Genomic DNA, 13,022 nt, shown 5'->3' with positions numbered 1-13,022 from the left:
TACTCCTTATAAGCAAATGGTTTCTGTTCTTTCTTTTTTTTTCTTTTTGGGTCACATCCAGCAATGCACAGAGGTTACTCCTGGCTCTACACTTAGGAATTACTCCTTGCATTGCTCAGAGAACCATATGGGATGCTGGGAATCAAACCCAGGTTCGCCACGTGCCCGCTGTGCTATCGCTCCAGCCCCGCAAATGATTTCTGTAGTGAGAAAAGAATCAAAGGAAAATTACAGTCCTTATTCAAGTAATGGACAAAAGAGATAGTAATAGATAATTTTAATAGAAAATATGAGATAATAATTGAAACACAAGAACAAATGATAAAGTAGTTTAGAGTTTTGATATTTATGGATTTGCAATTTCTTTTTTGTTGTTGTTTTGGATCATATTTAGCAGTGCTCAAGTCTTAATCCTGGCTCTGGGCTCAAGGACCACTCCTGGCAGGTTAGTCTGGAAGTCAAACTGGCATCTGTCACGTGCAATGAGAGTACCTTGACTTTAGTACTACTCTTCAGCCCAGGATTTATAATTTTCTGATCCTCCTCAATGCTATTTCCTACCCCTATATTTTTCATTATTTCTTCTTAGCATTTTCATTAGTTAAAGAAACCTCAGGGTTCAATTAAGTCAGTTTTTAGTTCTAAATATCATACTCAAGATTTTAGATTTCATGGAGCCAGTGTGATAGGACTGCAGATAGAGCATTTGCTCTGAATGTAGCCAGCCTGGATTCAACCCTCAGCACTCCGTATGGTCCCCTGAGCACCACTAGGAGTTATCGCTCAGCACAGAGCCAGGAGTAGGCACTGAGCATTGCTGGGTGTGGTCCAAATGTTAAAATACATAAAAAATAAATATTTTGAGTTTTTATTCCTAGAAATGTTCTATGTTCTTCTAGACCTCAGTGCCTTTGAAGATGACTCCTCCCATCTACAGTCTTCTTCATATCTTACTCGCATAGTAAAACCCTCTTCTCAAAGTCTTAAATCAACAATACCTCATGATCACCTCCCTGGACAACGTCAACCACTGCCTGATATTCTTCTGTTAAAGTCTGTTCATAATAACTCCAATAGTACTTCTAACAATTAAATTATGGTAATAAATTATGTATACATCTCTTGGGTAAAGGTAATGTCAAAACAGATGTCCTGTATATTCTTTTGTTTTCAGTGCAGACTATTGGTGCAAGCTCTGTGAATGTCCATTGAATAATAAATTAATTGATCTGTGGCATAAGAGTTGACTATAAGCTATAGAAAGGTGATTAGGTTGACAAAGTGCATGACTACTCTGCATATGGATTCTCTTCCTATATGGAATGGAAGCCCTGCCTACAGCTGCATACATCTTCCAGGGTTGGTCTGAACATTGGCTGGAGAGATCCACGGTCAAGAAAGGGGCTACTCACCACCCGCCCAAACAGAGCCCCTGTGGTCAAAAACCTCCAGAACACAATCACCGCCACACTCATGGTCAGACTCCACAGACTTGGGATGAGCCTCTTACAGAAACGAATCTGTTAAAAAACTTAGGAATGTGAGTTTTGTGACCAAAATCTTCAGCTTCTCATGGAGTCAGGGTTAGGAGACCTTCCCCCATCCCTCTGATCTTCTGGGAGCCTTGCAGTCATGCCCATGAACTGCTTCTGGTACTATATAATCTCATTAATCAGCCATGATCCAGAGACTAAAAGATAAATCTTGGAAGAGATCAACAAGCTGCAGAAATGCTTCTGAAACTCAAAGTCACCATCCTGTTAAAAATTTAACTCCAGCTGTACCACCCCATTCAAAATTTTAGAATTCCTGAAGAAAGATCTCATACTCTACACCACTGATAGAGCAGAAGTAGCACACCATATTGGATGGGATATAAAGTAGAAGGCAACCAATCTCAATTAAGAAAATATTAGCACCCAAGGCTTAACCTGCAACAACATGTTATTAATTATTAATCTCTTATACAAGGGCTTAATTGCTCCAGGATGAGACACAACAACTTTCATACACTTTCCTCTAAGGAAATCTTTTTGGATCATTTTTAACTAATTATTCATAACAAGCAATACAAAATAAATTATTTAGGACCTGCTATTTGGGCAGGCTGGTGGTGATTGTGACAATTAAAAATAATGGTTTTAGGAAGGTGTAATAGTGATGGGATTGGTGTTGAAATATAGAATGCAATAAATTATTGTAAACAACTTAAAAAAGAAGATTTAATTTAAAAAATAAGAAAGGGATTTCTAGGTTCCTTATGAGACATACAGGGAGAAAATAAACTCCAGATGTAATATAAAAGAAGCTGGGTCCTAAGCCAACTTCCATTCTCTATCCATGATTTTACCATGTCACACTATGCTTAGTAATGCTCTGACCCCCTCATCTTGTTCTTTGATCTCTCATATGAGGGTTGATGCAAGCAAACATTCATAATGTTCTCTCCAGGTAGGACTGTCAAGCACAGTATATAAAAATGCAGGATTTCTAGTTACAATTAAACTTCAGCCAACTCAAAAAGATCTTTTGAATAAGTATACTTTGTGAAATATTTATGAAATACTTAGATTAAAATAGCTGATATTCATCTAAACTGGAGTCTTATACTTTATTCTTATTCTCTAATAGGAAAAACTGAGTAGGGATTAATAAAATCTTAGGACAAAGAGATTGTGACTATGGTGTTCCCTTATGGACCCAGACTTCAAGCCAGTGGCACATACCAGTGCAGCATTATATATTAGTAATTTAGAGCATTAACTTTTAAGCCACATGTTACTGAGTTCAATTCCTTGCTCTGCATCTTGGAAGACTTGTAACCCTGGGGAAAACACACTATTTCTCCAGCCTTGAATTTCCTTATAAAAAATAAATGAGGATAACAATGGCAGCCTCCCAGCAACTTTGTTGCTATGCATCTAGTTTAACGTCTGTGCAGCATCCGTTTATCACCATTATTATTATTATCATATCATCACGATCATCATTACTATCATCATCATCATTATCATTATTATCATGTTGGTTCCAATGTTTCTTGCATAGCTAACTGTCACTCCCTTCTCTGCAACAGCTAAAGATTGGATAGGTCAAACTAGACTAGATTACACTGAGCTAGAAAAGCAAGCCTATAGCTCATTTTTCACTTGGTTTATACTGCTTACATTTAGTTTGTCATTCAATCCTCATAATAGCCCAAATGAATATTATTATACATATTTTGTAGACATTGGATTCAAAGCACAGGAAAAAATAGAAATGCTTCTAAAGTTGGAAGGTCACACATCTTAGAAAATGGAAAATTTGAAACTCTAGCTGAGTTGTATTTGGTCCAGTTAGATCCCAAAGCACATGTTTCTGGCAATAATACACACAAAAAAAAATTTGTATAATATTACCAAGCAAAACGTCAATGCTATCCTACCCTGAGAAAGAAATCTGATAACTATCATGGAAATATCTGTGGGAATTCAAGCACACTATATTCCTTTCATTTGCTGTCTTCTTACCAAACTAAAATGTCATTCTCAAAGACCCTCATCTTCCTCTTCCCAGCTTAGGAAAATCCGTCTTGTATAAATTCAATGTCTTCTTTACCTGCAGTCAAATTTACTAGCTTGTATCAATAGAGGATAAGTTAGTTTCTGAACAGCTATTAACATAGAATACATAAAGTATTCTTTACAGTTCATCAGATGTTTTATCCTTTCTATTTCTTAATAATCAGTAAATAATAATATGGCTCAATATTTCAAATGAATTAACTGAGGTGTGTATAAACACGCTATCATTCAGTTATCAGAAAGTCACAGACAATAACTGACAGAACTGCTACCCAAATCCTTTTCTTTCAAAATTATTTTTTGGGGGTCACACCTGGTGATACCCAGGGCTTATTCCTGCCTCTACACTCAAGAATCACTCTTGGCAGTGGTCAGGGAATGCTGGCGATCAACCTTGGGTTGACAGAATGTAAAGCAAGCACCTCACTGGCTTTACTTTTTACACTTGCTTTACACTCTAGCCTCATCAAAATTATGACTTTATTCAATATATATTTTGTTGGTTATATTTTTGTATAAATATTGGTCAAAATTGGTCTAAGATTCTGGAGAGGAGTGTAGCTGAAAGGTTCCCGTATAAAACTATCATATGAACACATGTATGCCCATATTACCTTTTATTCATAATTTTATGACAAAATTATTGCAGGCAGGGTATAGTACTGAGAATGACAAATATCTTTTTTGAACAAGTTCCAACTTATCAATTCTAAATAACACAGTGGGTAGGGCGTTTGCCTTGCACGTGGCCAACCTGGGTTCAATTCCTCTGTCCCTCTCTGAGAAGCCCAGCAAGCTACCGAGAATATTTGTAGATATTCTCAGTAAGCCTGGCAAGCTCCCCATGGTGTATTCTTTTTTTTTTCTTTTTGGGTCACACCCAGCGATACTCAGGGGTTACTGCTGGCTCTGCACTCAGGAATTGCTCCTGGCAGTGCTTGGGGGACCATATGGGATGCTGGGGATCGAACCCGGGTCGGCCGCGTGCAAGGCAAACGCCCTACCCGCTGTGCTATCGCTCCGCCCCCCCCATGGTGTATTCTATATGTCAAAAACAGTAACAACAAATCTCACAATGGATACGTTACTGGTGTCCGCTCGAGCAAATCGATGAGCAACGGGATGACAGTGATACAGTGATTGGTCTAAATTTTAGTATAAGTTTGGTATTGGTATAAGTTTAGGAACCATGTAGTCCTCATCTCAATTAATTGATTTTGTAGTATTCTGTAATATAACCAGTATCATTTAGTTTAGAGTGTATCCAAAAGGAAGAGCAGTTTATGTCTAAGATACAAACAATATCTCATACTCAATTTTTCTTTTCACTGAATACAAGTAATTTACAAATTTTCTAAGATATAAATGTCTTCAGCTCTTGGATGAAGTGCAGGGGAGCACAGGAAAACATTGCTGACCTTGGTTGCCTACAACCTATTGAGAGAAACCTTTAAAAGGGTCTCAATCAAGATTAGGAGTGAATCATCTAACTCTGCCTAGAAACACGAGAATAAGTTTCTCTGAAAATGAAGTCAAAGCTGAGACCAATATCCACACTCTCTTGGGTTTCATGAGGATTCAGAAGTGAAAAACGGATTCTACCCTAAAGAGATCTATAGGTTTTAAAAGGAGACAGAGAAGGCAGATATTAAAAGTATTTAGTTCCTAAACAAAAAATGCAAATGGTATATAGAAATTAATGGAGAAACTATTTATCTCTAACAGACAGGATTGCCAAGAAGGCTTCACATAGGAGGAGTAATTCAATCTGACTCTGTAGAATTAGTATAAATAAGTGGGAACCATGGAGAACATCTCCCAGGAGTTGTGGGGGGGTGGGGGAAGAATGGGGTGGGCAAATACCAATATATGAGCTTTGTAATGGGACTGGGAATTAGCTAAGAGCATGGAAATAGAAGAAGCAAAGAACAGCAGGTAGTGGATATGTCCACCTCGTCCACCTGATTTATGTTTATTTTCTTTGGCACTGAGCAGTGTCAAATGTCCATCAGATCTGCTGCACTGGCCATGCAACTGCCTCCAAAAGTTATCCCAGTGCTACTCACACATTAGAAAAACCATGAGGGCTTTTCTTTCCCTATAAAATGATTTTATTGTTTGAAAGACAGAGCACTGCACAGTATTAGATATTCAAGAGCAAGCTGTATCTTGTGCAACAGCCTAAATTCCAAAGGAGATGATGTCACTTATAAAAACCTATAAATGGAGTAAGGCTTCATGTGTATCTGCACAACTTATCTTACAGCAGTACTCAGTGCTGCAACATGACTGTCTCAGTTCTTCGGCTGACAGTTGTCCTTGGGCTGCTTGTCTTAATCCTGACTTGCCATGCAGGTAAGCACTTCTGGGTAGAGCTCACAATATGTAGTAGTTAGCCAATATTGGAGGAAGTTAGTGGCATTGGTCCAAAATATAAAGGAAAGAGAGGAGGAGCACTTTGGACATTGGAGAAAGAGGAGCAGAAACAGGATTGTCATTCAAATGTGCTCTTAGTAATAGTTTTTATCCTTGGAGAAAGTATAAAATTAGAAATGATTGATTTTTCTGTATTTTTATGTGATTTAATGATACTCTCCCATATGACTCTCTGGAGATCCTAAGGTATTTATTTTTTGAGAACCTAAAATTGTGGAGGGAATTTTAGATGAATATATATGTTTGTATAGTAATATTATTGATAATAATACTAAAAGTACTGTGAAATTACTCTAGGCTTGGTAGTATAGTAAGTGGTATATATAAGGTTATATATCATGTGTTAATATGCACATAAATTTGAAATATATTTGAAACATATTTAATTTGAATGTATTTGTATATTCAAATTGTTCGTGTTTGTTATTTGTATATTCAAATTATTCATGTTTGAATGATATACATTTGAATATACAAAATTGTTCATATTTGAATAATATACATTTGAATATACATTTCACACAAATATACATATCACACAAAATGAAACTCAGAGACAGAATGTTTGTAAGGTTGAATAACTAATTTTATTTGAAGATGGGGAATCAAATCAGGGCAATCAAAATAGGACACCAAAGCATCACATGCTAGTACCTCTCAAAAGATGTGTAATTTAAGGGATAAGGTCAAAGATATGATCCTCATGTATCTTCTAATCCTGAATTCTTTGCATATTAAAAATCCAGCAGCATACTTTTTAGTTGATAAAAAGAAATCACTATACCACAGGAAAACAGGAACTCACAGAAACTGAGGCATGGAAATGCCACTTTACACCTACTAAAGGTCTTCCTTAAGTAATTGTTTAAATGTTAGTACTAAATTATGTAAATATGGCGGCAAAAATAAATTAAATTGAAATCTTGATCAATCACTTTCTAGAGATGTGATTTTAGGTGAGTCATTTAAATTCCCTAAGCATCTGTATTCTCTCCTGTAAAACCTTAATACCCTCCCTGAAATCCAAAGGATTATGCAGGTGATGAAAGCACTAACCTAGAACCTGCTTAAGAGGCAACCACAAATATGCGTTCTTTTTTCCTTTCTCTTCCCAGGTTGAAAACAAAGCTACTCTTCTAAGCACTATAGCTGCCCTGTGAGCATTATGTCTATGTGTGTCCCCACTTTAACTTTAGCACTTAGTGTATGTTATAAACATGATAGTAGACTTAAAACGAAACAGTGGAGATGGAAAGAATTTATTGAAAGAAAGAGCTGAATTTGTACTTGGTACTTAGTGTCCTGGCTTTGGTTATAGGTTCCAGATGCATGGTTCTATCAAGTCATTGATTAGAGTATGATAAATAATGCATGTTTTCAGAACTGAGAATCACTCCCTTGTTTTATTTTTGCCATAAAATAATCTTTATTTTTTTAATTTATTCTTTTATTGAATCACCATGTGGAAAGTTACAAAGCTTTCAGGTTTAAGTCCCAGGTATACAATGCTCGAACACCCATCCCTTCACCAGTGCACATATTCCACCACCAAGAATCACAGTATACCTCCCCTTCACCCCCCACCTCCCCAGTCCCCCACCCCGCCTGTGTAACTGATAAATTTCACTTTTCTTATTTAAAGCTTTGACTTGGTAATATAATGCAGATGCAATTCTTCTGCTATCATGTGACAGTCTCCATACAATAAACTGCTTGCTTCTTCATTCAAAGTCATGAGATCTTTGGTTTAAAAGTTGGGACCACCCTGTTCAGGTCAAAACTTATGGTAGGGTTGCTAGCTAAAATGCAAGGCTTCCAGGGGCTGGAGTGATAGCACAGCGCATAGGGCGTTTGCTTTGCACGTGGCCGACCTGGGTTCTAATCCCAGCATTCCATATGGTTCCCTGAGCACCGCCAGGGATAATTCCTGAGTGAAGAGCCAGGAGTAACCCCTGTGCATCGCGGGGTGTGACCCAAAAACCAAAACCAAAAACAAAAACAAAATGCAAGGCTTCCAGGGAACGGCATTGGCGGGTGGGAGGGATACTGGGTTCATTGGTGGTGGAGAATGGACAATGGGTTCTCGAACATTATATGAGGGAAACACAGGCACGAAGATGGGTAAATATGTAAGTGTACCATCATGGTGACTCGATAATTAAAAAAATAAATATTTTTTTTTAAATGCAAGGTTTCCACTTATATTTGTATTTCAGATAAACAGTGAATATTCTTAGTATAAATATATCCTAAATGAGGTATGGACTGTTCTTATAATAAAAAATGAATAAAAATGTAATTGGGAATCATATACTTTAATTTTTTGATTCTACCAACACTATATGTGAGGTTGAATAAAACCAAAAAGTAAAATTTCTATTTCATCCAGTTACCAGAGTCTAGAGGGACAGACTTATGTAGCTATTGACTCTCTCCATTCCTTCCATACCCCTGGACCCTGGACTTTTGTGGGGTTTTTTTCCTTTTTGGGTTACACCGATGATGCACAGGAGTTACTTCTGGCAGTGCTCAGGGAACCATATGGGATTCAGGAAATCGAACCTGGGTCGACCGCATGCAAGGCAAACACCCTACCCACTGTACTATCGCTCCAGGCCCCTCCGCCCCCCTACCGAATCCTTTATACCACTGACCAAAGCTGTCCAAGGGAACTTCATGAACCAGCTTCACTCTCTAGATTTTGACTTCATTATAAAGGACATTTGATTGAGTGTGAAGTGAAAGAGACCTATGATTTAAGACCCATTGTGTCTCAGTCTTCTTTACATCTTTTAAAAATCTCTTAATCTGTTTAGTTTTTTAACCCAGTGAGGTGAAATCTAAATATGCTCTAATATTAGTCAAAGATAAAATTACACAGCATTTATCAAATAATTCATTACAGAAACATCATATGGTGTACAAGTGACAGAATTTCTTCTGCTTTTTATTACTATATTCGATATGCCAAAAACAGTAACAACAAGTTTCACAATGGAGACGTTACTGGTGCCTGCTTGAGCAAATTGATGAGCAGCGGGATGACAGTGACAATACTTTTAATATTACACACTTATAGGTGGATCATAATTTTTCTGTCAAAGACTGAAAATCATCAGCCTACTCAGAATCCAGATAATAATATCAGACAGCACTGTAGCACTCTATCACTGCCATCCCATTGTTCATCGATTTGCTCGAGCGGGCACCAGTAACATCTCCGTTGTGAGACTTATTGTTACTGTTTTTGGCATATCAAATACACCACGGGTAGCTTGCCAGGCTCTGCCGTATACAGGCAGGATACTCTTGGTACTTTGAATGACCAAAAAGCACATGAAAAAATGCTCTCTGGCACCCCTTTAAAGTCTCGTTCCTTACCTTTAGTTTGCAAAGAGTATTTTGCTTCTTTCGTAGTCTCATTGTGAAAATAAAAGGGGATAATTCAAATCATTGCTTATCATAGGTGTGTGCTAAACAAATGTGACCTATGACCATTTGTCCTCATTATCATTGCTATGATTATATGGTCAAACAACAAAACTAGCACACAAATTTAGTGAAGGGTAGTACAAGGAATTTTAGGAGTTCCTTGAAAAAAGAAAAAGAAAAGAAAAGAACTTCCCTTTATTGTTGCTGAGAATTACCTCTAAGATTGTTTTCTGTTTTTCAGATGATAAACCAGATGGTAAACCAGATGACAAGCCAGATGACTCAGGCATAAAACCAGACTCTGGATTCCCAGGCTTCCTAAACCTCTTGGGCACGGAGATCATTGAGAATGCAGTGGAATTCATCCTACGCTCCATGACAAGGAGCACGTAAGCACTGAGACAAATGGTGCTTTTGTCCAGTTTGTTGTTAGCAATGACCTCGTTATATTAAAATGAATAAGAAACAAAATCGTGGTACATATAACTGTATTATTCTGATAGAAAAGTGTTGCCCTCATTAAAATATACATTTATGTATAATATATACACATACATATATATAGACATACACACACGCACACATATATATATACATATATATATATGCCTCTGAATGAATCCCCTGAACTTCCTGGGGTTTGACACATGCCAATCAAGTGGTTCAATAAGACATCTTTTATCTCAGAATCAAGCAGGAAGAACACTGGACTAGGGGAGAGAAAGCAGGTTTGATCTAGACACAGGTGATATATTACTGGATGACATTGAAAGTTACACTATAAATCTTTGGTGAAGGTGGTAGATAGTAGTGTTCACGAGCAAGTGGTGTGATATGTCCTGTCTATATTTTCTAGCTAAAGTTGGGAAAGTAGCAAAGATCACAGTTAATTGAAGCCATAGAGAAGTGTTTGTGACTCTCACAGCAAGAGATCTTGTTAGGAAAACCAGGAATTGTGTTAGAACGTGACAGAGCAGTCTTCCCAATGTTCTCATTCCTTTGCAAAATCCAAGTGCCTAATTCCTGAAGCATCTTGTTTCGGTCTACATATAAATCCTACATACAAAGCTTTGGCTTTATACTTCTCTGTACCTCTCTTCTTCATTCTACCCACACTAATATCTCAGTTTCAGCACTCCAGGATCAAATTCTTCCTTAGTTTCCTGTTGTCCATCTTTAGTCGTCACCCCTTCTAAATCTTTGATCTCCCATTCTCTTCTTCATAGACCTCTGAACAGACTAGTATCTCACCTGCTTCAGAATTCCCTAGAGAACTTACACAAAATGCAGGCTTTTACATCTGATTGTCTACTTTCATATTCATTTTGTGTGTAGATGTGAATTTTTTGCATTTCTCTAGATATAGTTCTTATTCTCAGTAACAGATTAAGAACCACTTCTATATAGAAGACCTTTCATAAACCATGCAATAATTTATAATCTAGGTTCTATAAAAAATTAATATATTATCACCTGTATGAGCAGGATATACAGTCCTCATGGACAAACTTTTAAAGAAATATTTTTATTGAATCACTGTGAGATAGAGTTACAAAGCTTTCATGGTTGAGTTTCAGTCATATAATGATTGAACACCCATCCCTCCACCAGTGTACATTTTCTACCCCTCACCCTGCCTGTATGGCATATAATTTCCTTTTGACTCTCTCTCTATACTTTGGGGGTATTATGGTTTGTAGTACAGATACTGAGAGGTCATCGTGCTTAGTCCTTTATCAACTTTCAGCACACATTATCCAAGTGATCCCTCCAACCATCATTGACTTAGAGATTCCCTCATGAGGCAAGCTTCCAATCATGGAGTAGTCTTCCTAACCCTTGTCTCTACTGAAGGACAAATTGTTGAAACTTACAAATATTTATTTTTAAGTATGAAACCATCTGTATTGTTATTTGTCTTATTGTGGTTATTGCAACTGTTGGTTCTTCTAATTGTTGATATGTACAAAGAAGAAACTGTGAACCAAAGTAACACCCATTGTTCCACTGCTTGCAAAATACAGATTAGACTCCAACCTAATTCATATTTCCATCAATTATATACTGAAATGACTAATTGCTCTCTACAAAACCTCACCTAGGTTTTCCAACAATGCTTCTAACTCAACTCACCTACACCCAAGTCTCTTTTACAAATCTTCTTTCCTTCCCAAGTTCCTGATCTATGCTAGCCAAGCTCCCATCCCCTAGAATCCAGAAGCCTCAGTCTTCTTTGAATCTTCTTGCTTTGCATTGCCTCAAATCTATGTACTCACTAATCTATCACTAGATATACTTCTATGTCATCCCTTTCCTTCAAGTCCATTGACTAGTTTCCTGAGCTTATTTTATTAATGTCATTAAACTGTTTATGTCTCTCCTTGCTTCAGTCCTTACCAGCTTTATGACTTAAACAAGTTTCCCTTTGAGCTTCAGAGATTTCATAATATGTAAAAATAAATTTAAAAATTGTTTACTTACTGGGGCCAGAAAGATGGCACAGCAGGTAAGTGCTTGCCTTGCACATGGTCAACCTTGACTCAATCACCAGCACTCGTATGGTTCCCAGACAGAGTACTGCCAGGAGTCATCCTTATGCACAGAGACAGCAGTAAGCCCGGAGGACTGCTAGTGTGGTCCACCCTCCAATTTATTAGTTTGTCAATTAAGCAGTTATTTATAAATCAAACTATATATCAGGCATTATTCTAGGCATATATTACTGAACAAATAAATGAAGATATTCCTATCTTTTAGATTAACGATGAACTACCTAAACTTACACATGAATAGATAGCTGCTTATTAAAGTATTTTCAGTACAATAAACGATGCAATAATGACTTGTTAACTGAAGTGCTGTGGATATTTCATAGCATCTTTCTGACATAGAAGAAAAGTGTACCTCAAATAGTATGAGGTACACTTTAAAATCATTCTAACATTCCTGTTTATTCTAAATTTTAATTGTTTTTCTTTTTCTTTTCAAGAGGATTTTGGGGATTTGGTGAGAAAGCAGGAGAAAGCTCATCAAAATGACCACCCCAGGTGATTTTTAACTTGCAATTTTTTGTGTGAAAAGTAGCATATTGGGCAAATTTATCTTTTCTGGGCCTCCCTTTTAGACTTGCCAATCTCCTCAGATGTGATTTCTGAAATGAATAAGCACATACACACAGTGAATCTGTTAAAAAAACTTTTTTCAAAGTGGTTATGGAGTTTTGCAGTGTCACTAGCATAGTCTGAAAAATTCATATTCCATATCCTGACCAAACATTGTTAACTGTGTTCATAATTTTTGAAGTGTAATAGGACAAAAATGGTTTTACAATGATGTCTTAATTTGTATTTCATTTTTCTATAAAATAATTTGTATTTGCTCATTTCTTTTTCCTAGCTCATATTTCAGATCATGAACTTGAGCACCAATGCTTAGCTATATGCAGAAAAGCTTTGTTTGTACTTTCTCTTTTTAAATTGATTTAAATAGAAGTATTTATATCATCTCAAAATCACTGACTTAAGATTCTCATAGAGGAGGGTGTATAGTTGTGATGTCAAACAAGTATACACTGGGGATGGGAAGAAC

General features: G+C 36.9%; 1 protein-coding gene across 1 annotated transcript; it reads left to right on the top strand.

Moving 5' to 3' along the window:
* Positions 1-5,851: 5,851 nt before the first annotated feature.
* On the top strand, positions 5,852-12,472 carry C6H5orf46 (chromosome 6 C5orf46 homolog). The gene is made up of 3 exons (XM_004618162.2): positions 5,852-5,921; positions 9,676-9,823; positions 12,424-12,472. Exons 1-3 carry the CDS (start codon positions 5,852-5,854, stop codon positions 12,470-12,472), a joined length of 267 nt encoding a protein of 88 aa, XP_004618219.2.
* Positions 12,473-13,022: the final 550 nt, after the last annotated feature.

Source organism: Sorex araneus, chromosome 6, assembly GCF_027595985.1.
Source record: "Sorex araneus isolate mSorAra2 chromosome 6, mSorAra2.pri, whole genome shotgun sequence".
In the NCBI taxonomy this organism is placed as follows: Eukaryota; Metazoa; Chordata; class Mammalia; order Eulipotyphla; family Soricidae; genus Sorex; species Sorex araneus.
Note: the sequence above shows the minus strand (reverse complement) of the source record. Positions and strands in the feature narration are given on the sequence as shown.